The 22,968-nt window shown below is 36.3% G+C and overlaps 1 protein-coding gene across 2 annotated transcripts in view; it reads right to left on the bottom strand.

Moving 5' to 3' along the window:
- The window catches only part of RP1 (RP1 axonemal microtubule associated), a 655,430-nt gene that overhangs the window by 51,311 nt on the left and 581,151 nt on the right, over positions 1-22,968 (bottom strand). For both annotated transcript variants that reach the window (XM_021005939.2, XM_078153415.1), the window contains one exon: positions 21,002-21,150. In XM_021005939.2, coding sequence (XP_020861598.1) covers positions 21,002-21,150 — 149 coding nt within the window. The remainder of the gene's footprint in view (positions 1-21,001; positions 21,151-22,968) is intronic.

Genomic DNA, 22,968 nt, shown 5'->3' on the forward strand with positions numbered 1-22,968 from the left:
CAGTGCCTGGCACATAGTAGGTGTTTTAAATAAATCAAGTTGACTAAATGACTCATATAATCCTGTTTCTCTTATCATTCTACTTCATTGATTTTGTTCATCTAAAATGACAAAAAAAATTCAGGTTAATCATGTAATCAATCATTTTTTAATCTGCCCCATTCCTTGTTTAATCAAGAATTATCCTCAAAGGGGCAGCTAGTTGACACAGTGCTTAGAGTTCCGGCCCTGGAGTCAGAGGGACCTGAGTTCAAATCCAGCCTCAGACACACAATACTCACTGGCTATGTCAGTGATAGTTCCACACATTCTCTATTTTCTTTTAAAAATTATGTGACCTTGTATGTTCTCTCATTGTGGTAGATGGTATAAGATATTGGTAAAAACTCAATATATTTCAAAAAGTTTTTTTTTCCTGGTATTCCAAGCTCATTTTTTTTTGTTAAAAAAAAAGTTGTTTCCTTAAAAAATGTATGTTCTTTATTGTATCAAACACTGGGCTTCTGTTTTCCATTGCATCTCATTTCTTAATTATCCAGTCTGTTCTGATGTTTGGCTTTTATACTTTTAAGAAAAACCAAATTATTTTGATGACTACTACTTTATAATTATATTCTTCTTCACTTATATATTTTACCTTGTTGTGCTTGAAATTCTAGACCTTAGATTCCTCTGAATATATTTTAATTGCTTTGCCTAGTAACATGAAACATTTGCCTTGTCTATTTGATTGGTATAACACTGTCTTAATTAATTTTAAATCATCATTTTTGTTATACTGGCTTTTTTCCGGTTTCAGTGCTGTATATAATTATATATAATGATTTTGTAGATTTATCCTACTACTTTACTGAATCTATTAATTATCTTTTAATTTTTATATGCCATTTCTGGGGGGCTGTCATAAGGACATCATCATGCTATCTTCAAATAGAAATAATTCTGACTTTTCTTTGCCAATTCCTTTTATTTTGATCTTTTGTCTTATTGCCATAGTTAGCATTTCAAGAAACACGTCAAATAACAGTGAGAGGAAGAGCTGTTCTCAATTTATCCCTGTTTGTGCTGGGAAAGTTTCAGGTATGCATTGCAAATAACCCCACTTTGCTTATCTTTTGTTTGTTTTATATCTATGTTTTTTTTAATCAATTATTTATTTTCAGTTTTCAACATTCACTTATGTAAGATTTTTAGTTCTAAACTTTTCTCTGCCAAGATGGCATGCAATCTGATATAGGCTATACATGTATAATCATACTAAACATATTTCCACAATAGTCATGTTGTGAAAGAAGAACAAGAACAAAAGGGAAAAACCACAAGGAAAAAAAAAACAACAAAAAAAGAGAAAATAGTATGCTTTGATCTGCATTCATCCATAGTTCTTTCTCTGGATGTGGATATTTTCCATCATGAATCTTTTGCAATTGTCTTAGATTATTGCATTGCTGAAAAGTGCTAAGTCTATTAAAATCAGTCATCACACAATGTTGCTGTTACTGCATACAATGTTCTCTTGCTTTTGCTCACTTCACTCAGCATCAGTTCATGCAAGTCTTTCCAGGTTTTTCTGAAATCCACCAGCCCACCATTTCTTATGGAACAAGAGTATTCCATTAGATTCATGTAGCACAACTTGTTCAGCCATTCCCCAATTGATGGGCATCCCCTCAATTTCCAGTTCTTGGCCACCACAGAAAGAGCTGCTATAAATATTTTTGTACATGTGGATCCTTTTCCAATTTTTATGATCTCTTTGGAATACAACCCTAAAAGTGGTATTGCTGGGTCACATTTTTATAGCCCTTTGGGCATAGTTCCAAATTGCTCTCCAGAATGGTTAAATCAGTTCACAACTCCACTAACAATGCATTAGTGTTCTAATTTTCTCCACATCTCCAACATTTCTCATTTTCCTGTTTTGTCATGTTAGCCAATCTGATAGATGTGATGTGGTACCTCAGAGTTGTTTTAATTTGCATTGCTCTAATCAATAGTGATTGGAGCATTTTTTTCATATGAATATAGATAGCTTTAATTTCTTCATCTGAAAACTGTCTATTCATATCCTTTGATCATTTCTCAATTTGGAAATGACTTGTATTCTTATAAATTTGACTCAATTTTCTATATATTTAGAAATGAGGCCTTTATCAGAGACACTAGTTGTAAAAATCCTTTCCCATTTTTTCTGCTTCCCTTCTAATCTTGGTTGTATTGGTTTTATTTGTGCAAAAAAAATTAATTTAATGTAATCGAAATTATCCATTTTGCATTTCACAATGTTCTCTATCTCTTGTTTGATCACAACTTCTGTTCTCCACATGGGCTATGCCTTGTTTCTGTCATACTATTTTCCAGTTTTCCCAGCAGTTTTTGTCAAATTGTGAGTTCTTATTCCAGAAACTGGAGTCTTTGGGTTTATCAAACAGTAGATTACCATAGTTACTGGTTATTATGTCTTGTGTACTTAACCTACTCCACTGGTCTACCACTCTGTTCCTTAGCCAGTACCAAGTAGTTTTGATGATTGTTGCTTCATAATACAGTTTTAGATCTGGTACAGGTAGGCAACCTCTCCTTTTAATTAATTCTCTTGATATTCTGCACCTTTTGTTCTTCCAGATGAATTTTGTTATTATTTTTATATCTTTACTTTACTTTTAATGAAATTAGTAGTCCCAAGCAGTCTTTCCCCCATCTCCAACCTACATTTACATTGATTTATTACCATATCACAATCTGCATATATATTGCTATTATTTTTATCCCAAACGTGGGTAGTGTTTAAAATTTATTAGGACAAAATTCTAGAAAGATATCATTGAATAAATTATTTGTGAGTGTTATAAAATGGAAATCACTGAGATAAAGCATGGCAGCTAGATAGCAAAGAGACTAGAGCACTCCATCTGGAGTCAGGAAGAACTGAATCCAAATACAGCCTCAGACCCTTTACTAGCTATATGACCATAGGCAAGTCACATATTATCAGCCTTCCTTCATTTCTTTATCTTTAAAATGGAAATAATAATGGAACTAACTTCTCAGTGTTGGGAAAATAAAATGAGAGAATATTTGTAAAGCTCTTTGGAAGCCTTAACCTGTCATCATTACTGTTATGAGGAACATCATTACTATTTATGTCAGAATAATTATATTTTCTTCTTTAGAGAGAATAACTATATTGGCATATAGTATGGAAACAGTATGCCTAGATTTTAGCAAATCTAGATATGTGCCATATAAAAAGCATGTGTTTCAGTTTCTGATGCTATCCTTGTATGTAAAATGCAGAAATATTGTCTTGAAGATAATGCCTTTGGTTAAATTTAGAAGTGATTAAATGGGCAGGCACAAAGAATTGTTATGGGTCAGCACTGACTTGGAGTAAGAACTAACACATTGGATAGCAAAATTATGATGTGAAAAGATCTTGACAAGCTGTAATGGTGACCAAATCTATTAATATGAAATATAGTGAGAATAAATACAAAATTCTACACTTATGTCCAAGTAATAAAATTCTTAAGTCCATGATGGAATGGCCATGGCTAGACAATAATTCCCATAAAAAAAGATATAGGGATTTTATTGAACTGAAATTTAAAATTAGTCTATATTGTATCAAAAACGTCCAGCCAAAATAGTTGATCTTCTCCTATGCTGCATTAGGAGTCATAATGTCTAAAATAAGGTGAATTATACTCCACTTCTGATCAGTGTTTTCCTGGATACCTAAATCTTAGATGTCATGTCATCTATAACATCTGAGGGAAACCAATAAAGTGTATCTAGCCAAGACTCTATGCCTCTCTTTAAAATGCCCATCTCTTTACAGTATCTCTGGGTAATTCTGTTTCATAGAGTGACAATGAACTCATGAGTCTCCTCAATAACAGCAAAGAAAAGTGACAAAAAAACTCGTGTAAATATACACCAAATCCAAAAGGATGTCTCTGGTAGTACCATAGAGTCCCTCTTTTCATAAACTGAGGTCATTTATACACAAGGCTCAGATGACATACTTAGTTTTGTCTTTCAGAGGCCCTTCCTCAACTTTTTTTTTTTGGAAGGTGTCAGCTGCTACTCCATTTTGGGGGTGGGTACTTCTCTAATGTCCTTTCCTCACTGTCCATTCACTACTACAGGGAATACCATTTTTAAGGATTGGATATCCCAGTTAAGCTATGTAGGCTTACTTGAAAAGGGACACATAAAGGCTTATTGTTTTCAAGAAATGCTGGCTAGTCTAATTCTTCCATGAAATGCTTTTTATATTCCAAATAGATAAAACACACACATAGAAAGCACTGAATATTCCAACTGAGTTATTTAACTCAGGAAAAAATTGATAAGAACAGAAATAACTTGACCGTTCCAAACTGTTTTCTGATGGACAGATTCAAGAACTGTGAATTAAGATAGATAATAATCTATATGGAATATGGTACAAATAGACATTACTTTTCCTCTCATAAAATGATTCACAGTCATAGATCACAGTTTACAGGATTAGACCAGATGAACTCTGAGTCTCTTCTAGCTCTGAGACACTGAGATTGTATTAAAAAAAAAGTTTCCAACTGAAGCAATATAAGAAATTTATAAAGGCAGATGTAATTATCCAATTTGGATTTTAACCAATATCCTCATAATTTCAAACTAATACTATTTTCCCAGAGATATTTTTGTTAATGGCTATATAAATCAAATTCATAATTTTGGTTCTCCAAAAGGAAAAAAAAATTAACTATGCTCTCTCTTTGATCAGATGGAGAAAAATGTATAAAGCATTTACTATATTTTTCACACAATTTTTTCTCAGATTCATCTTGGCTAAAGAGCTCTGAGACTGGCTAAATTGCAAGACAGTATTTCTCATGAAGTTTATGTAGCTGCTCAAGTGCTTCTCTATCCATTAAACACCCATGCCTTAAGATCACTTGTGAAGAATCATGGAGGCATGGGGACATACAGTTCATGTAAGTGAATGTCTCTGCCACCTGATCTTCTGGTTATTTGATTTGTAGATATAAAAAACCTCATTCCCATACCTAAATTTTCTTTTTTTAATTAAAACCCTGAATACAAATCTTAATTTTCATTTAGCTTGTAGCTGGTCTTCATCCCATGAGTAGAAGGAAGCTATCACTTTCTCATTGAGCCTTTGGTCCACTGCAAATCCATTTGAATTCTGAAATTTTCCATTCTCCTCTTCATCATACTAATTTCCTAGGCGTAACATCACTGATATTATGTTCACTAGAGATGTACTCTTAGGTAATTAATTTCATACTTTGAATTTTATTTCATAGAAAAGTGATTTCTGTTCATTAGTGGTTAATAGTACTATTACTCTCAGATAGCTAGAGAATAAACCAAACCACTCACTCAAAACACAGTATTAAAATAACAGCACACTTCTTAAAGGTAGAAATGTGCTTTGCAAAGAACACAGAACTTGGGGACAGGGATTTTGGATTTTATTTTTAATTCCATCATTAGCTAGCTTTGTGACCTTATAAAGAATCATATAACCTACCTCTGCCTTAGTTTCTTGTAAAATGAGTGTGTTAGACTAAATGTGCCTTCCAGCCCTTACATTCTGTGTTTATCCAAAATTTAAAAAACCATTGCTGTTATAGACACAAATTTCCAGAATTTCTAGCTCCAGTGATATTCAGCATCAGATGTTTAGAAATAACAGTTTAAACTTTGTCGCTACAAATCTAATCGGAATTACTGCACGCAACGAGACTAGGACCTGAGCAACTATACTCAAATGCCCTGTGCCAAATGTTAGAGTGGATCAAGATGTTTGTTTCTCAGGTTCTTTTATCCAATTATTTCACAAAACTTTTTGCATAACAGTTCATTGCTGTTATTTATTATTCAAAGATAGATTCAAATTTTAGATAGTCACTGAATAATTTAATTTCTAGCTTTAAAAAAATTCACAAATATGTGCTAGCATTAAGTTCCCACTCTTCATTTCCACAAAACATAAAGAAATAATAAAAGGTAAATATCAATTTTCAAAATTTATTATCAGAAGACCAAGAAAAAAAGAGGAAAATATTTATCTGGCTTTCATCTCAAAGAGTTTATAATCTAATGGAGGAATACTAAATTATTCAAATAAATAGGAGGTCTTGGTCATAACACATAATCAATTGATATTTCCCTAGCCCAGCTGATGGAATTATAGGAGTAGGTGATAGAAATAATGAGATTTTCATGTGTTAAATGAAGTATAAAACATGCCTACTCCTTGTTACCCTTTTATAAAGTGTGGAGTTTTCCTGAAGAAATTGGAAGATAGATTCTCATTTGTTGGCTAATGACTGGTCATGCACCAGTGGCCTTTAAAAGGCCAGCTTGCCAGCCTTGGATGTTTGGGACAGGGAATTTTTGTGGAGTGTGTCCTTGGCAGCAGAGAAAAGAGCTAGATAAGGAGACAGAACCCAGTTCTTGAAATGAAATTGCTCCTTGCCTTTTAACTTATTTCTCTATCAGAAGGGAGAAAGTAGCGGAAGGAGATTCTATTTCCTCTCTGCCCCACCCCTGTCCATGGCATTTACAGCAGAGCTATTTGACCAGTAAGAGAAATAGCAGTAATCAGCAGAGAAGACTCCTCAGAGTATGACCCTTGACAACTTTGAATTCAAGAGATAATAAACCTTGGAAACACATAGTTGAGATGAGGATAAGAGGAAGCCCAGATCACTCAGCTGAGTCTAGGCAGAAACACCATGAGAATATCACAAGGAAAAAAAAAGGCTTTCAGGGCCCTCTTGTGTCAGAGTCATAAAGGTGATTGCCTTGGCCATATACGTCCTTTACATGTGTATTTCACTTGCTGTGTACTCTAGGAATAAATTATCCTGGTGAATTGAGTCTTAATCCCTAATGAAGATCCAGAAAATAGCATTAAATTGATGCTTTGGGAGTACTTAGGAAAGGAAAGGTGTGATCATGATGAGCCAGAATAGGTTCCTTCAGAATGTGTCCAGCAAGATGAAGCTCAGTTTCTGCCTTGACCAGATTAATATCTTGAGATATCAGGAGATATTAACATAAGAGAATGCCATATTAATTGTATATACTGATATTTCACCAAGACATATAACAAAGTATCCTGGATGATAGAAAATTTGAGTAGATTAAGAATGATTTGCAAAACATATTTCAAAGTGTCTATTTATAGATTGATAACACCCTAGAAAGCACTTGTCCTTATTCTGTTCAACATTTTTATCAATAATTTTGATAAAGATATTGATAACATATTTATCAAATTTGTGAATGACATAAAATTGATAGAGATTGCTAGTGTTATGTGACAAAATGGGATCCAAAAAAGATTTCATTATGACAAATAGAGTAAATTGAAATTTAAGTGATAATGTAAGGTTCTATACTTGAGTTAAAAACGTCACAAACAAAAAATGATCAAGCTGAAATGATAGTATTTCATATGAAAAAGATAACAGACTCTAAACTAAATTAACAAGCTCAAATTTGCAAGTCTAATTGATTCTGTTCTACATTCCCCACTTTCCACTCACTTGGTTTCTACTCTAGTTAAATCTCTTTTAACTTCTCTCCTGGATGATCACAATTAGAATGTTTGCTATTTGCCATACTTGGCCTTCCATTTCCCATCTCTAGGTCTCTGCATAGGCCATCCTTCATGCCTGGAGGGAATTCTTTGCTTCTTAGAACTTTGAGCTTCCTCTAAGACTCAGTTGAATTGCCATTTTCCATAAGAAGCTTTTCTTGATGAGTTGGTAATGTTTTTTTCTTCTCAAATTACCAAGTATTTGTTTATGTTTTTTAATATTGTATATATCCCAGTATAATATAAGCTCCTTGTTGTTGGGAACTGATTTTTGTCTTTATGCCTCTGGTTCCTACCACTATATCTTGCATGTAGTTGGTGCTTTACCTATCTATGTATCTATCTATCTATCTATCTCTCTGTCTATCTATCTATCTATTGATTGAAGTATTGAATTGAATTAAAAGGTAGCCAAAGAGCTAATTTGATCTTAGTCTGCATAGAGTCCAGAATAATAGAGATGATATTACTGCCATATTTTGCCCTATTCAGAACACATTTTTAGGAAATTCAGAACCCATTTTAGGAAGGTCATTAATAAGCTGAAACATATCCATAGCAGGGTCACAAAGGGATGAGAAAGCATGTCACATAAGGATTAGGTGAAAGAAATTGGAATTCTAAGCAGGGACTGAAAAAGACAATGCAGAAACAATCATTTTTAAATATTTGAAAGGCTGTCATGTGGAAAAGGTTTTAGATTCATTTTTATTTGTTCCAGAGGACAGAACTAGGACTCAATGATAGATGTTACATAGACATAAATTAAAGTTCCATTTAAGGTGGGAGTTTTCTACCTGGGGTCCAGTAAGTTGTTTTTAAAACATACATACACACATATTTTTGATAAATATATTTCCATATAATGGATATTCTTTGTAACATTATGTATTTTATTTCATTCACTTAAAAATTATTCTGGAAAGGAGCCATAGGTTTCACTAGACTCTCTAAGGAAACCATAACACACAGAAAAGGTTAATAACCCCTGATTTAAGAGAAAATATTTAGCAGTTAGTGTTATCTCAAAGCAGAATGGGCTTCTTTGAGAAGCAGTAACTTATCAGCCTGCAAATATTAAACATCTAAATGAAGTTGAGGAGTAGAGTTCTCATTCATTTTCATGTTGAATGAAAATTCAATTAGGTATATAGGTGGTATAGTGTGTAAGAGACCTAGACCTAGATTTAGAAAGGTCTGAATTCAAACTTCCAGAGGTAGAGCCAAGATGGTGAAGTAGAGGAAGCCCCTGAGCTCTCCCAACATTCCCCTCCAAACAGTATTAAAGCAATTCCTCAAATCAAATTCTGGAGTGGTAAGACAAATAAAAGATCAGGGTGAGATATTTTGGCAGCTTAAGACAACTTAGGAGGTTAGAAGAAGGAATTTGTGAAACTGAGTTGGGGGGGTTGGCCTGCAGTTCACATGGGAATACCATGTTTTGTCATGGAGGGAGCAAAAAAGCAGCAGCAGCAGCTTTGGGAACTCTAAAACCAGAGACAATGAGGGGATTGGGGAACAGGTCAGAAAAAAAAATACTGCAGGGAACACCTGCAAAGGATAGGATGCTGTTTGACAACTCCAGTGCCTATAGTAAAGGCTCTATATCCACTTCTGGGTCACAGTTCCAGAGAAGAACAGAGCACTTTCTTTCTTTCTTTTTTTTTTTTAGCCAACTGGGGATAAGTGACTTGCCCAGCCTCACACAGCTAGTAAGTGTCAAGTGTTTGGTCTGAGGCCACATTTGAACCCAGGTCCTCTTTCCTTCAGGGCCAGTGCTCTATTCACTGCACCACCTAGCTGCCCCAGCACTTGCTGTCTTAAGGGAAAAGGGGTCCTGAGGAACAGTATAGTTGCAAGGGCACAATGACCAAATCTTTCCCCAGACCACACTACCTACGAAACACTGGAAACTTCCAAATCCCCAAAACTAGCTGTGAAAACTGTAGTGAAAAAAAAAGCCTGAAGCTTGTGGCAGTGCTTCTGCCTCCAACTCTGACCCCAAGAACAGAGCCTAACTTTAATAGAAAGTTCAAAGTCAAGAAATAGGCTGGAAGCATCAGCAAAAAAGAATAACAGCAGAACCCAACTATGAAAATCTCCTAAGATAACAGAGAAGATGAAGACACACAAATCAGAAAAAGATAAAAATGTCAAAAGCCTCAAACAAAAATGTGAATTGATATAAGCCTAACAAGAATTCATGGAAAAGATAAAAAATAGTATTTAAATAATCAAATATGAGTGGTAGAGAAAAAATTGGGAAAAGGAATAGAAGTGATACAAGAAAATTAGGAATAGACAATTGGTCATTGTCCTTTGTACTTGAAGAGGACCAAAGTGATATCACTATTTTGGGATCAAGGTACAATGTGTCTGACTGTGGCTGATAAGACCAACATGAGTTTGGAAGGCTCTACCACAAGTCAGGTAAAAATAGCTCACATGAACCTTTGGAGTAGAGCTATCTAAATTCACACAATTCCCATATCATTTGGGCTTCTGCAATTCTGCTTTACTTATAGAGTATAGTGCCTTCTTTGATATGGGCACACCATGCTACACAGTCCTATACCAACGTATCACATGTCTCACAACGTATCCCAAAGTTCTTCAAAAGGACCTAAGAGTGTCCTTAACGTTACTTTTCCTGACCTTCTTGTGAGTGCTTGCCTTGTGTGAGTTCTCTATGAAATAGTCTTTTAGGCAAACATAGATTTGGCATTTGAACAATGTGGCCAGCCCAATGGACTTGTACTCTCTGCAGTAAAGTTTGAGTGTTTGGCAGTTCAGCTCAAGAAAGGATCTCAGTGTCTAGTACCTTATCTTGTCAGGTAATCTTCAGAATCTTCCTAAAACAGTTTAAATGGAAGCAATTCAGTTTCCTGGCATGGTACTGATAAACTGTTTAGGTTTCACAGGCATAAAAAAAATGTTTTTCAGGCAGTCTAATACTTCTTCTCTCCCACACTGTCCTTCAAAGCTTCCCAAGCATTGAGATAGCTCTGGCACTGTGTGTGTCAACCTCATAATCTATGTAAACATCCCTGAAAAGTATACTACCAAGGTAAGGGAACCTATCCATAGCATTAAAAATTTCTCTCTTTGATGTATCTGATGGTTCCACATATAGATGGTGTAATGCTGGATAGTGAAGAATCTTTATTTTCTTGCTGATAATAGGTCAAAATTAGCACAAGCAACATAGTCTATTATGCCTCAGCCTCAGAGTCTGCATTAAGTGCATAATCATCTGTGAACAAAAAAATCATGCATCAACTACACCTCCCCTTTAGTCTTGGCTAGAAGCCTTTTCAAATTAAATAATTTATCATCAGTGTGGTAGCTGACCTTGATGTCATTTTTATTGTCTTTTAAGGAGTCTGACAACTTTGCTGAAAACATCATGCTAAAAAGAATGGGAGCAAGTACAGAACCCTGCTTCACTCCATTGGTGGCTTGGAAAGCACAAGAGCCTTATCCATCATCCAGAACCCATGTAAGCATGTTGTCATGTAACTGAAGAACAATACTGATGAACTTCTCTAGGCAACCAAATTTTGCCATAATTTTCCACAAGCCCTCATGACAGGAAGTATCAAAGGCCTTTGTTAGATGGATGAATGTTGTGTACAGACCAATGCATTTCTCTTGGAGTTATTGAGCAGCAAACTCATATCAGCCATTCCTCAGTGCTTTCTGAAGCTACACTGGCTCTCAGGTAGATAAACATCTTCTAGGTGAAAAATAAGCTCATTAAGGAGGACTCAGGCAAGAATCTTGCCAGCAATGACTAAGAAAGACACCCCACTATGATTGTCACAAGACAGCCTATTTTGCTTTCTTTTATACAGACATTGGAAGCATCCTTGAACTGTTGGAGGATAACCTCCTCTTGCCATATAACCTGGAAAATCTCTGTCAACTTTGTATAAGCAGTGAACTGCTTGAGTTTTACCCCTTGTAAATCTCAGCTGGCATGGAATCAACACCACATGTTTTGCCACATGAAAGGAGCCTAATGACATTCAAAACTTTTGTTTTGTGGGAAGTTTGGCTAGAGAGGGATTGACTTCAATCTGAGGTCTACAGTCAATGGCTTCAGCATTGATTGATGATGGTCTATTGACAACATTACGGAAATGTTCAGTTCATGTCTCCAGGATCATGTCCTTATCACTAATCAATGTTTCTCCATCAGTACTGAATAGTTGAGATGCACCCTAGGTCTTTGGCCCATAAATAGCCTTCAGGGCATCATAAAAGCACTTTGGATTGCTACTATCAGTGTAAAACTGAAATTTATCTGCCTTTTTACTGAACTAAGAATCTTGAATCTCCCTAAGCTTCAGTTGCACTTTACTTTTTTATATTATTTTATTTTATTTTTGGTGAGGCTATTGGGGTTATCACTTTGCCCAGAGTCATACAGCTAGTGAGTGTTATGTGTCTGAGGCCAGATTTGAACTCAGATCCTCCTAACTCCAGGGCTGGTGCTCTATGCAGTTTACTTTTAATGGAGTTAAATGCTGCCTTCTTTTTTTTTTTTTTAAGGCAATTGGGGTTAAGTGACTTGCCCAGGGTCACAGCTAGTAAGTGTTAAGTGTTTGGTCTGAGGCCGGATTTGAACTCAGGTCCTCCTGACTTTAGGGCTCTATCCACTGCACCACCTAACTGCCCCCTAAATGCTGCCTTCTAAGAGATGGCTGGACTATCCTGTTGGCAAACCCTGTGGAGCTGTTGTTTTTCATTTATCAGCTTCTGAATTTCCCCATCATTTTTGTCAAACCAATCTTGAAGTTTGTGAGTGTTCTGGCCTAGATGAGTAAATGCAGTGCTGTACACCAAATCTTTGAAAGCTGCCTGAACCTTTTCTGCTACATTGTTGACAACCATGTGTTGGCTCAGCTTTCCCTCCAAGTTGGCAATGAATTGTTCCCACTTGGAGAAACACTCTAAATCTATTGACATTAACTCTTCTGCCAGTCGCCTTGCCTTGGAGCCGCTACTTTTTTGTTGAATATGTTTAGCTTGGAGAGGGTAAGTCTATGATTGTTCCAGTACATTGCACCATACAATTCCTTTATCACTCTCATATCCCATCTGTCTCTTCTCCTTACAATGGCATGGTCTATTAAATGCCAATGTTTGCTCTGAGGGTGTACCCATGAAGTTTTACTGCATTTAGGTAAATGGAAGATAATGTTGGTGATGAGAAGGTCATGAGATGCAGAAGTCTTTAGTAATAAGTGATTGTTGCTGTTGCTGTTTCTGATTCCATTCCTCCCAAGGATTCCCTTCCATGTCTTAGTCTGTGCCTAATCTGGCATTAAAGACACCCAGAATTATAAGCTTGCCTTCTTTTAGCATATGGATAGTAAAAGTCTTCAGGTCTTCATAAATTTTTTTTTAACCTCATCAAGATTCCTCATGGTGGGAGTATATGCACTGATGATGGTCATGGGATATTTTCCTATAAGGGACAATCACATTGTCATGAGTCTGTCCTTCACTATTTTCAGTAAGCATACAAGCATGTTGACTAGATTAGTTTTGATTGCAAAACCTACACCACCTTAAGAGTACTCCTCATCCCTGTGTCCTCTCTGGAAATATGTGTATCCAGCTCTGACTTCAGTAAGCTGGTCTTCATTTGCCCACCATGTTTCATTTAATGCTGCTATTTGGAAGTGATACCTGTTGAGTTCTCTCACAACAAGAGCTTTTTTTTTTGTCTTTCAAGCCTACTAAATTTCACATTGCCTATAATCATGAACACTTCCCATGTCCTAATAGTGAGTGGAATCACCTTTGCAAATGGTTTTGTACATTTTTGTTTTTTTGTTTTTCAACTGCAGTGTGGGATCCCCACCTGTCACAGCAAGCAGACCAGAGTGAAGCAGGCAAATTTAAGGGCACATTTTCTAGCCCCTTCCTCATTCACATGAACTGAGCAGTATTTTCCTTTTTAAAAAATGCTTCTCAAATACCCAGGAGGCTATTAAATTTCACTGCTACTTCAGTCCAGTGAGAAGTAAACCCTATGGCCTGGGCCACCTGTGTGCATGCTTGCGACTACATCTCCCAATTTATCTACACCTGCTGCTTCATTACAAGTTGTGGTATATGAATGTAATGGAATACTACTGTGCTGTAAGACATGATAAGCAAGCAGATTTCAGAAAAATCAGGAAAGACTTGTAAGGACTGAAGCTGAGTGAAGCGAGCAGAACCAGGAGAACGTTGTATCCAATAACAGCCACACTGTAGGATGACTAACTTTGATAGACTTAGCTCTTCTCAGCAATGCAAGGATCTAAGACATCTCCAAAAGTCTCATGATGTAAAATATTATTCACATCCAGAGAATGAACTATGAGTTTGAATGCAGATTGAAGCATATATTTGCCCTTTTTTCTTCTGTTTTATTTTGTTTCTTCTTTCTTGTGGTTCCTCCTGTTGGTTCTAATTCTTCTTTACAACATGACTAATGGGAAAATATGTTTAATAGGAATGTATGTGTACAGCCTATATCAGATTGCATGCTATCTTGGGGAGGGAGGTGGAGAAAGAGGGGGAGAAAATTTAAAACTCAAAAGCTTATGGAAGTGTATGTTGAAAATTAAAAATAAATTAATAAAAAAAGAAAAGAAAAAAAGACTATAACACCTTAAGAAAAAAAAACAACTGTGAGATACCCCCTCAACCAATCAGATTGACTTACATGACAGAAAATGAGAAATATGAATGCATGAGGGGATGTGGAAAAAATTGGGCCATTAATCCACTGTTGCTGGAATTGTGAACTGGTCCAAACATTCAGGAAAACAATTTGAAACCATGCTTAATGGATTATAAAGCTGTGCATACTCTTTGACCCAGAAATAATGCTACTAGGTCTGCATCCCAAAGAGATTAAAACAAAAACAAAAAGGACCCTCCTATGTACAAAAATATTTATGACAGCTCTTTTTGTTGTGGCAAATAATTGAAAATTAAGGGGATGCCAATTAATTGGGGAATAATTGAACAAGCTGTGATATATGATTATGATAGAATACTGTTGTGCTAAAAGAAATGATGAGCAGGATAGTTTTAGAAAAATTTTGGAAGACATAAGAACTGATGCAAAGTGAAGTGAGCAGGTGAACCTAAGAACCAGGTGAACATTGTACACAATAACAGCATATTGTAAAAAAGATCAAATGTGAAATATATAGTTACTCTATCAAGACAATGATCCAAGACAATTCCAAAGTACCCATGATGAAAAATGCTATCTACCTCCAGAAAGAGAACTGATGAATTCTGAGTGCATATATATTTTTTAAAACTTTCTTTATATTTCTTGTTTTTGTTTCTATTTTTTGTAACACGGCTGATATTGAATTATGTTTTGCATGGCCACATTTATAAATGATATATTGCTTGCTTTCTCAATGGGTGGAGGAGGTGCGGGAGGGAAGAGGAGAATTTGGAAATATTTTTTTTAATGTTAAAATTTTTTTTAAAAGTCTCAGTTCAAATTCCTACTAAGACTCTATTAAGTTATGGAATTGTGAGTAAGTCATTTAAGTTCTCTCAGCCTTAGTTTATACATATGTAAATTGGGGATAACAGGACTACTTCATAAGGTTGTTGTGTGGATCAAACGAGATGACAAATGTATGTAAATTTTAAAATCTTAAAGTGCTACATAAATGCTGGCTTCGTTTTTGTTGGTTTTATTATTGTTATTGTTGTCATTGATATTTTGAACCAGATTCCTGAAGGCTTTAGCTTAGAAAGTATATAACTCTCTAGAAAAGAAGTTATAACACTTTCAAGCTAATGGTTCAATGGGGGTTCCCTGCTGATGACTAGTGATCATCTCAGCATCCTTAGATGAAGTTTTCATTGGGCCACCACGTATTCAAACTGTGAACCCTCCTTACCATCATGAAGTGGAGGATGGAACGAAAGCAATTTTAAACCAAAAGGTTTAAAAATGACCCTCATTTTATCTAGGTGCATCATGCACCAAGAAGTGAATCAGGTGACAATATGGTAAATATTCTAAATGCTTTATTCTCCTAAGTCAAACTTTTCCATTGGACCTTACCACTAAAGGTTAAAAGGGGATGGGGGGAGGGGAGGCCTATCTGTAGGATCTGACATGGGGATTTCACATATTTTCTATGAAATTAAAAACAGAGTAAGTCACCAATTTCACTTGGTTTTTACCCCAGTAGAAAGTTCTGAAGGTAAGAGAAATGAAAAGATGAGTCTTTCACCACAGCCTGCTCATATAACAAACAGAAAACTGAGGGCATCTAACTGATGCAATGGATAGAGTGCTGGACCTGGATTCCTGAGTTGGAATCCAACCTCAGACCCTTAGTAGGTGTGTGATCCTGGACAAGTAATTTAACCTGTTCATCTTAGTTTCCTCATCTCTACAATGAGGATTATAATAACATCTATATTTTTAGGGTTGTTGTGAAAAGCAAATGACATAATAATTGTAAAATGCTTAATTCAGTGCCTGAACACATACCAAACACTTTATAAATATTAGCTATTACTATCATCATTATCATTATTACAGTATAAATTAATTTTTTAAGAACTCAGCTCGGAGAACTGGAACAACATTTTTTGTGAGCTAAATTATTCTTAGGAAGCACGATAGATTTTTGAAGTAACATCAGTCTTAAATTCCAGTCATGTCTTATATCAGACACCTCCAAGCAGGTTGATATGCATTTGCAGATTTGGAGATATATCCACAAGTTACTGTTATCTGTCCACTTGAGATCCAGAAGACATCTCCAGAGGCATGAAGTCATTGGGGTAACATCCTTTATGTGTTTTGCTCTTGAAAATTAATCCTAGGGAATTTCAAAGTCTAATAAACAAACAAAAAGCCCTTGTCACAACTGTCTGAGCTGGAGATCCCTCTGTAATCTGCAAGGGCTCCTTTGGGTCTTATAGCCATCATTTCCGTTCACTTCATGAAGTGTACAGCTGATTTTTATTCATATCTCTACCTGTGTTTTCAGGCTTAAAGCCATATCCAGGAATGAGTTTGATCTCTCTTAAAAGTGGGAGCTGTCAAGAAAGGAAAAAAGAGAGGAAGAGCCCTGTTTTTGGGAAAGTCAGTGTGATATGTTTCCCCTCCCTCCAAAAAAAAATTGCTGGATGTGGAGTGAGACCAGTGTTTGGATTCCACCTTTGAAATTTAATGAGTGTGTGACTAGGCAATTCATTCAATTTCTGTAAACCTCAATTTCTTCATCTATAATATAAATATGATAATATTTACCTCATAAAAATAATAGAATCCTAGTTCTAGAGTTGGAAGAGTTTCTAGATGAGAAAACTGAGGCAGATATTGGGGTAGCTAAGAGATTTATCCAAGGTCATACAGATAGTAAACTCAGAAGTAGGATTTGAACCCTTTTATTTAAGAGTTAGCATTTTCCCACTATACCATATTACCCAAATGACATAATACATGTAAAGTGCTTTGTAAGCCTGATATTGCTACAAAAATGTCACCTAGTATTATATATTGGTTGTACATGTAATTGTTGTACAATTATTTTTATCCAAGAGCTAGAAAAAGTAAACCCGTCAGATTTGCACTATGAGGTCAATAGCTGTCCCTGATGTTGCCAAGCTCTGTTTAGATGTTCCAAATACATTTATTTAATGCACTGTTCTGACAGATGTCTCCTAGAGAAAGAAAACCTTCCCAATTTAGAAGTACCAAGGGAGACCTAGGTATCCTTCAGGCCAAGGAGGCTACTTGAATTTCTGGAAAGCCTTATTTTGAAATTTTAAAGTTCTTCCAAGAAGCTCAAAGTGTTTTAAAAATATTCTGCCAGGGAACAGGCATGAATCCATTCTCCTTTTAGAGGTGAACAAGCTCATTTAGGCCTCCAGGGTTCCATTGAGATCAATGGACCAGTGTACTCATTTCCTAAATAATATGCCACTGACTTTAAAGAAACCATTCATCTCCATAACATGAGAAAAAGGTGAGTTGTTGTAATATGAATACTCCTAGCAATTCCTAATGTAGACAGCAATTATTACAACATGTATTTTAGAAATGGGGAGACTGAGGAAAAGTAAAGTGCATGTCTAAAGTGTTACTGGAAACCAGGGGTAACTGACTGATCCATTCAACAAACATTTAATTGATTGCTTCCTATGGACAAGGAACTTTGCAAGGTTCTGGGGATACAACCAATATCAGAATGGTAAGCTCAATAACCATGGAGATAGAAAATCCAATTTCTTTCACGCTTGAGTTCCAGAACTAAATACATAACTTAAGTCTTGTAATCTCTTCAATAGGTATGATCAGGGGCAACTCTAAGCAAAATAAAAGAAAGTATAAGTGATAGTACTTTCATGATCTCAAATTTGGCTTTCCTTGCTCACCCTGATATGATGCCTGCTCAAAAATGTTTCACACTACAGGGTGGCTAGGCACAATGTTTCCAGAGAGGATTTAAGCAAAGCTAGCTGGTGCAGGGTCCAGGACAGTCAGATGGGATTAGTTGAATGTCCCTAGAAAACAGATGCCTAGACATATGACAATTGTGATTTTGTGAGTAAATATGACCTACTGAGCATAAAGAGAACAAAAAAAATATTAAAGGAGCAGGAGGAAAAAGAAGAGAAGAAAAAGGAGATGGAGGAGAATGAATAAGAGAAGGAATATGAATTTCACATCTCTAGCTCCACCTCCAACCTTTCCTTCAAGGTTAATTCCTTATTCCTAATCATTGTTTGCATGTTTCCAGCTGACTAGTCTTCACTACCTCAAGCTCAATATGTCTAAAACGGAATTCATCTTCTCCCTAAACCTGTCTCTTCCCCTCATTTCTCTGTCTCCATTAATGGTATCACCATGCTCCAAGTCATCTAGGTTTATAATCTAGGAGAAAAATTGACAACTCATGTTTTCTCATCCCACACAACCTATCAGCTGACATATGCTGCTATTTTCTTCTGAAATACTTCTGACCACTACTCTTAACTTCCATTCCAACTATTCTAGTATACAGCTTCACATTTTCTTTTCCAGATTAGGGTAATAGCTTCCTTCCTACCTTCCAGTCCATCTTATTTCTAGTTCTTCCTTTTAGGAAGTCTTATTTTGGAATTTTAAAGTTCTTCCAATAATCTCAAGGTTCTCTAAAAATACATAATAATAACAGATTCTTGAACAATTTTTTCCGACAGTGCATATAGGTCAAACTACTCTACTGAAAAACCTTCAGTGGTTCCCACTTGACTACTGAATAAGACATTTAAGGCTTACCACAATCTTGCCCCAACCTACACTTCCAACCCTATTTCATACTATTCCCCTACATGTATCATATAGGTAGGTTACAGCCAAACTGGACTATTCTCCATCCCTCATCCCATACTGTTTTTTCTTTAATCTCAGTACCATTGCTTAACATGTCTCAGTTTACCCACCCCTCCATTATCTCCATCTGTTGAAGTGCCTCCCATTTCTTTTTTTTTTCAGCCAAAGACAAGGTTTGTTAAAGATCCTCCATATTAGTCAGACTCTTAATGAATCCGAGCACCTGTGAGCTATTGACTTGGTTGTAAAAATCTGAGCAGTGGCTAGATTATAAGAATCTGAGCAGCAGCTAGATTTTAAGAATCTGGGCACCTTAATGGAGACAAGATGGACTTTGTGTAGTAAAGACTATGGAAGGGAACCTAAGACTGGCCAAGTAGTCTGCAGGGACTGAGAGCTAATGCAAGGTGAGGGACCTAGACCATGTTGCCAAGGAAGAATAAAGCCAACTAGGATTAAGGGTGGGAAGTGGCCTGGGGCCATAGGGAGGCAAAACAATGAAGAGTTAGGCTAAATTAAGGGCAACAGAGAATTGGGAGATTTGGTGTAGGTCATAACAAAAGACCAGTTGATGGGATTATAGCCTCAGGCTAATGTCAGAGATTTGTCCTTGTGGGAAAATCCAGGGTTTTTCCTTTCTGGGGTCCAGATCCCAACCCAATCATTCCCCCCTCAAACAAATGAGACATAAATTCTTTTGGGGTAAGGGGCAGTCTTGGCTTCTGAAACTGCTTCCTGCTGGCCAGGGGCATAGAGCTGGCCCTGCCTCGAGGGGTTCCCAAAGAGGAGGTTGACTGGAATCTAGCACAGGCTCCATGCAGGGAACAATGGCGAGGGGGGGGGGTGCATTTGCTGGTGCCTTCTGTCTGCTATCAACTGTAGGTGAATGGCCTGTAATCTGGAAGACACAAATCTGACAGAAAAGACTGCAGGGCCTGTATGACAAGATGAAACATCCTTAGCTCTGTTTGGATTCAGATAATCCAGTTTTCCAACCCATGCAGTATCAAATCCACCTCAGAGCCAGATCAGGAATAGCCAGGTGGGTAACGTTCCTTTTCAAAGGAACATAATGGGGAAACTGAGTCAAGAGGCTCCCATCTTGGCCTGAGGCTAAAATTGTCCTTTCAGCTCTTCTTGATGCTAACTTCCCACCAGTATCACATTCTCTGAGTAGTTTGCGGTATTTCTCTCAGACGGTGGATTATTGATTATTGAAGGATTATGTTCTCTTTGGTTTTGACTCCACAGAACATCACACCTTCAGGTGGTCCTTCTTTCTCCATCAGCTTCCTCTTGTAAGTTGTGTTACCTCATTAGATTGTAAGCTCCTTGAGGACAGGGCCTATCTTGTTTTTTTTTTTTCTTATTTGTAACACCAGAGTTTAGCATAGTGGCTGGCACATATGGTGCTTAATAAATATATATTGTTTTATAGTGCATCACATTACATTGCATTCTTTGCTTCTGTTCCATTCTATTCATTATATACTCATTTGTGCATACACTATAACACCAAGCTTCCCAGCCCCCAGCATTAAATTCCATAATCCTTAAGGACAGGGACTACATCATTTTTCATTTTGTATTCCCAATGTCTAGCATAATTCCATGTACATAGTAGGTGCTTAGTAAGAGGGAGAGAGGGAGAGAAAGAGAAGAGATAATATAGGAAGGGTAGTAAAAAGAAGAAAAAGAAAGGAGAGAGACAAAACAGCAGAGAGAAGGGAATATGTAGAAAAGAAGGAAGGTCACAAGTCTTGGTAAAGAATAAAACAAGCAATTGAAGAATATGAATTCTAGAACTGTCCTCCATAATTTGAGAAGGTTAGTTACTTTATCTTTGTCACAGCACCTGAGAGTTCACACTACTTTTAAATATATAATGGAAATAAAATAATAGAAAAATTACTCTAGATGCCATAATGTTATCTGAAGCACTGACTGTAATACAGAGCAGTAGAACACAGCCCAGAATATAAAGATCTGAAATGCTATTATCATACCTTTCCTTTGGTGAAAAGTTTCTCTCCTTTCCTGGTTAGTTTCCTTCTTCCAGTGTCTCCTAAGGATCCCCTCAGGGTGATATATACATCGATGTTGGTACGTGAAGTTGAAGTTTTTCCAGTGGTAATGGAAAGAGTATATTCTTTCACTGAAAACAACACAATATTTGACTTAAAATGAATGGCCTGCAATTGACACAATCTTCATTTTACTGTAGTATTAGTCCAATCTGCCTTATTTTGATTTTATGACTTGAATTACATGAGGATTTGTGATGCATATTAGAACTAAGGATCACTGGAAGAACTTGAAAATTTACCAAAAGAATCTGGCCTGCTCTGTTTTATTATTGTTTGTTTGTTGTTGTTGTTGTTGTTCAGTTGAGAATGACTCTTTGTGACCCCATCTGAGGTTTTCTTGGCAAAGATGCTGGAATGGTTTGCCATTTCTTTCTCCAGCTCATTTTATAGATGATGAAACTGAGGCAAACAGGCTTAAAATGACTTGCACAGTATCACACAACAAGTAAGTGTCTGAGGTCAGATTTGAACTTAGGTATTCCTGATTCCAGGCCCAGTGCTCTGCACCACCTAGCTGGCCCCTCTCTTTTCTTCCCAAACAATTCTGGAACCAACTCACTATTTAACTTCAGGATCCGTAGCAGGTAATGTATCAATGAACTAAACCAGAGGGTTAGCCAATACGTAGCATATCATGCCATGATCAACAGATGTTTTTATCCACTTAGCTATTTCTGCATGGATTGTTAGGCAAGTTTCCTTTGAATAAACATGTGTCTCAGTGAGGAAATTCTGCAGTGTCTAGGGATGTGATAAAACCAGCACAATTACATCCACAGATATGAGTGTGTGCAAGACCATACCATTAGTAGCAAATCCCACGTCCATTTGGATGGTATAGGATATCTTTCACAATGATGGCAAACATCCTTAACAAGCATATGCATCCCTTTTTGATCTCTCCTTAGATGTTACTTATAAGTGTAATGGGTATTATTGATAGCAATTGTGGCTAGGTTATTTTTTTTTAACTTAATCAAATGCTTAACACAAGCATTTCACTATACAATGAAGAACAATTCGTCTTGCATAAGAAACTGTGAACTTCTGTTAAGTGCAGCTTGTTTGTTTTCTTGAGGTCAAATCTCAGCAGTCACAATCTTTTTGACCTTGGGTGTGTCACCTAATCCCTATGGGCCTCATTTTCCTCATTTGCAATATGAGAGGGGTGGGAATAAAATAGCTTCTAAAGTCCCTTCCACTTCCAAGTCAATGATGCTATGCTACATTTTAGCCTGATCACATCAGTAGTGCCAAATTCAGACCAAGGGATTGTATTTATGCTGTTAATTCTATTAAGTGTAATTCTGTCACTCATCTTTTCATATTTACTTTGTTGCCTAGGTGAGTTTTTTTTTTTTATGTTCTTGTCAAAGCCATCAGCTCTTTCTACTGAGCTTGCAAGTCTCTTTAGTCACTGAAGCACTTTAGAAGGGACAATGATTTTGTGGAAAATAAATAAAAATGGCATGTGTATCTATTATATGGGCACAAATTAGGGATCTTGAATTTCCCTAAATCATACAAACATGTGAAATTCTGACTGTGTTTTTTGAATAACAAGAAATTGAAAAAAAGATTAACAAATAGCTTTAAGAAAGTGACAGATCAGTTTGCTAATTATCACTATATTTTTAAAATTATAGATCTTTTTGTTGTGAAATTAATTATAGACAATTGTGTTAATAAAAGTATGGCAGGGAAAGCAAAGGATCATCCAGGCCTACTACACAATTCATTCAATCAAAGTATAAATAATTTTTATTTTCACCATTGGTAAGCTATGTTGTATATTATTCATCACAAATTTTAGAGCTCCAAGGGATATTAATCTAACTGCCTTATTTTATATGCAAGAAAACTGATTCCAAAAGAATTTAAGTGAC

Source organism: Phascolarctos cinereus, unplaced genomic scaffold (genome assembly GCF_003287225.1).
Source record: "Phascolarctos cinereus isolate Bilbo 61053 unplaced genomic scaffold, phaCin_HiC Scaffold_4;HRSCAF=312, whole genome shotgun sequence".
Classification (NCBI taxonomy): domain Eukaryota; kingdom Metazoa; phylum Chordata; class Mammalia; order Diprotodontia; family Phascolarctidae; genus Phascolarctos; species Phascolarctos cinereus.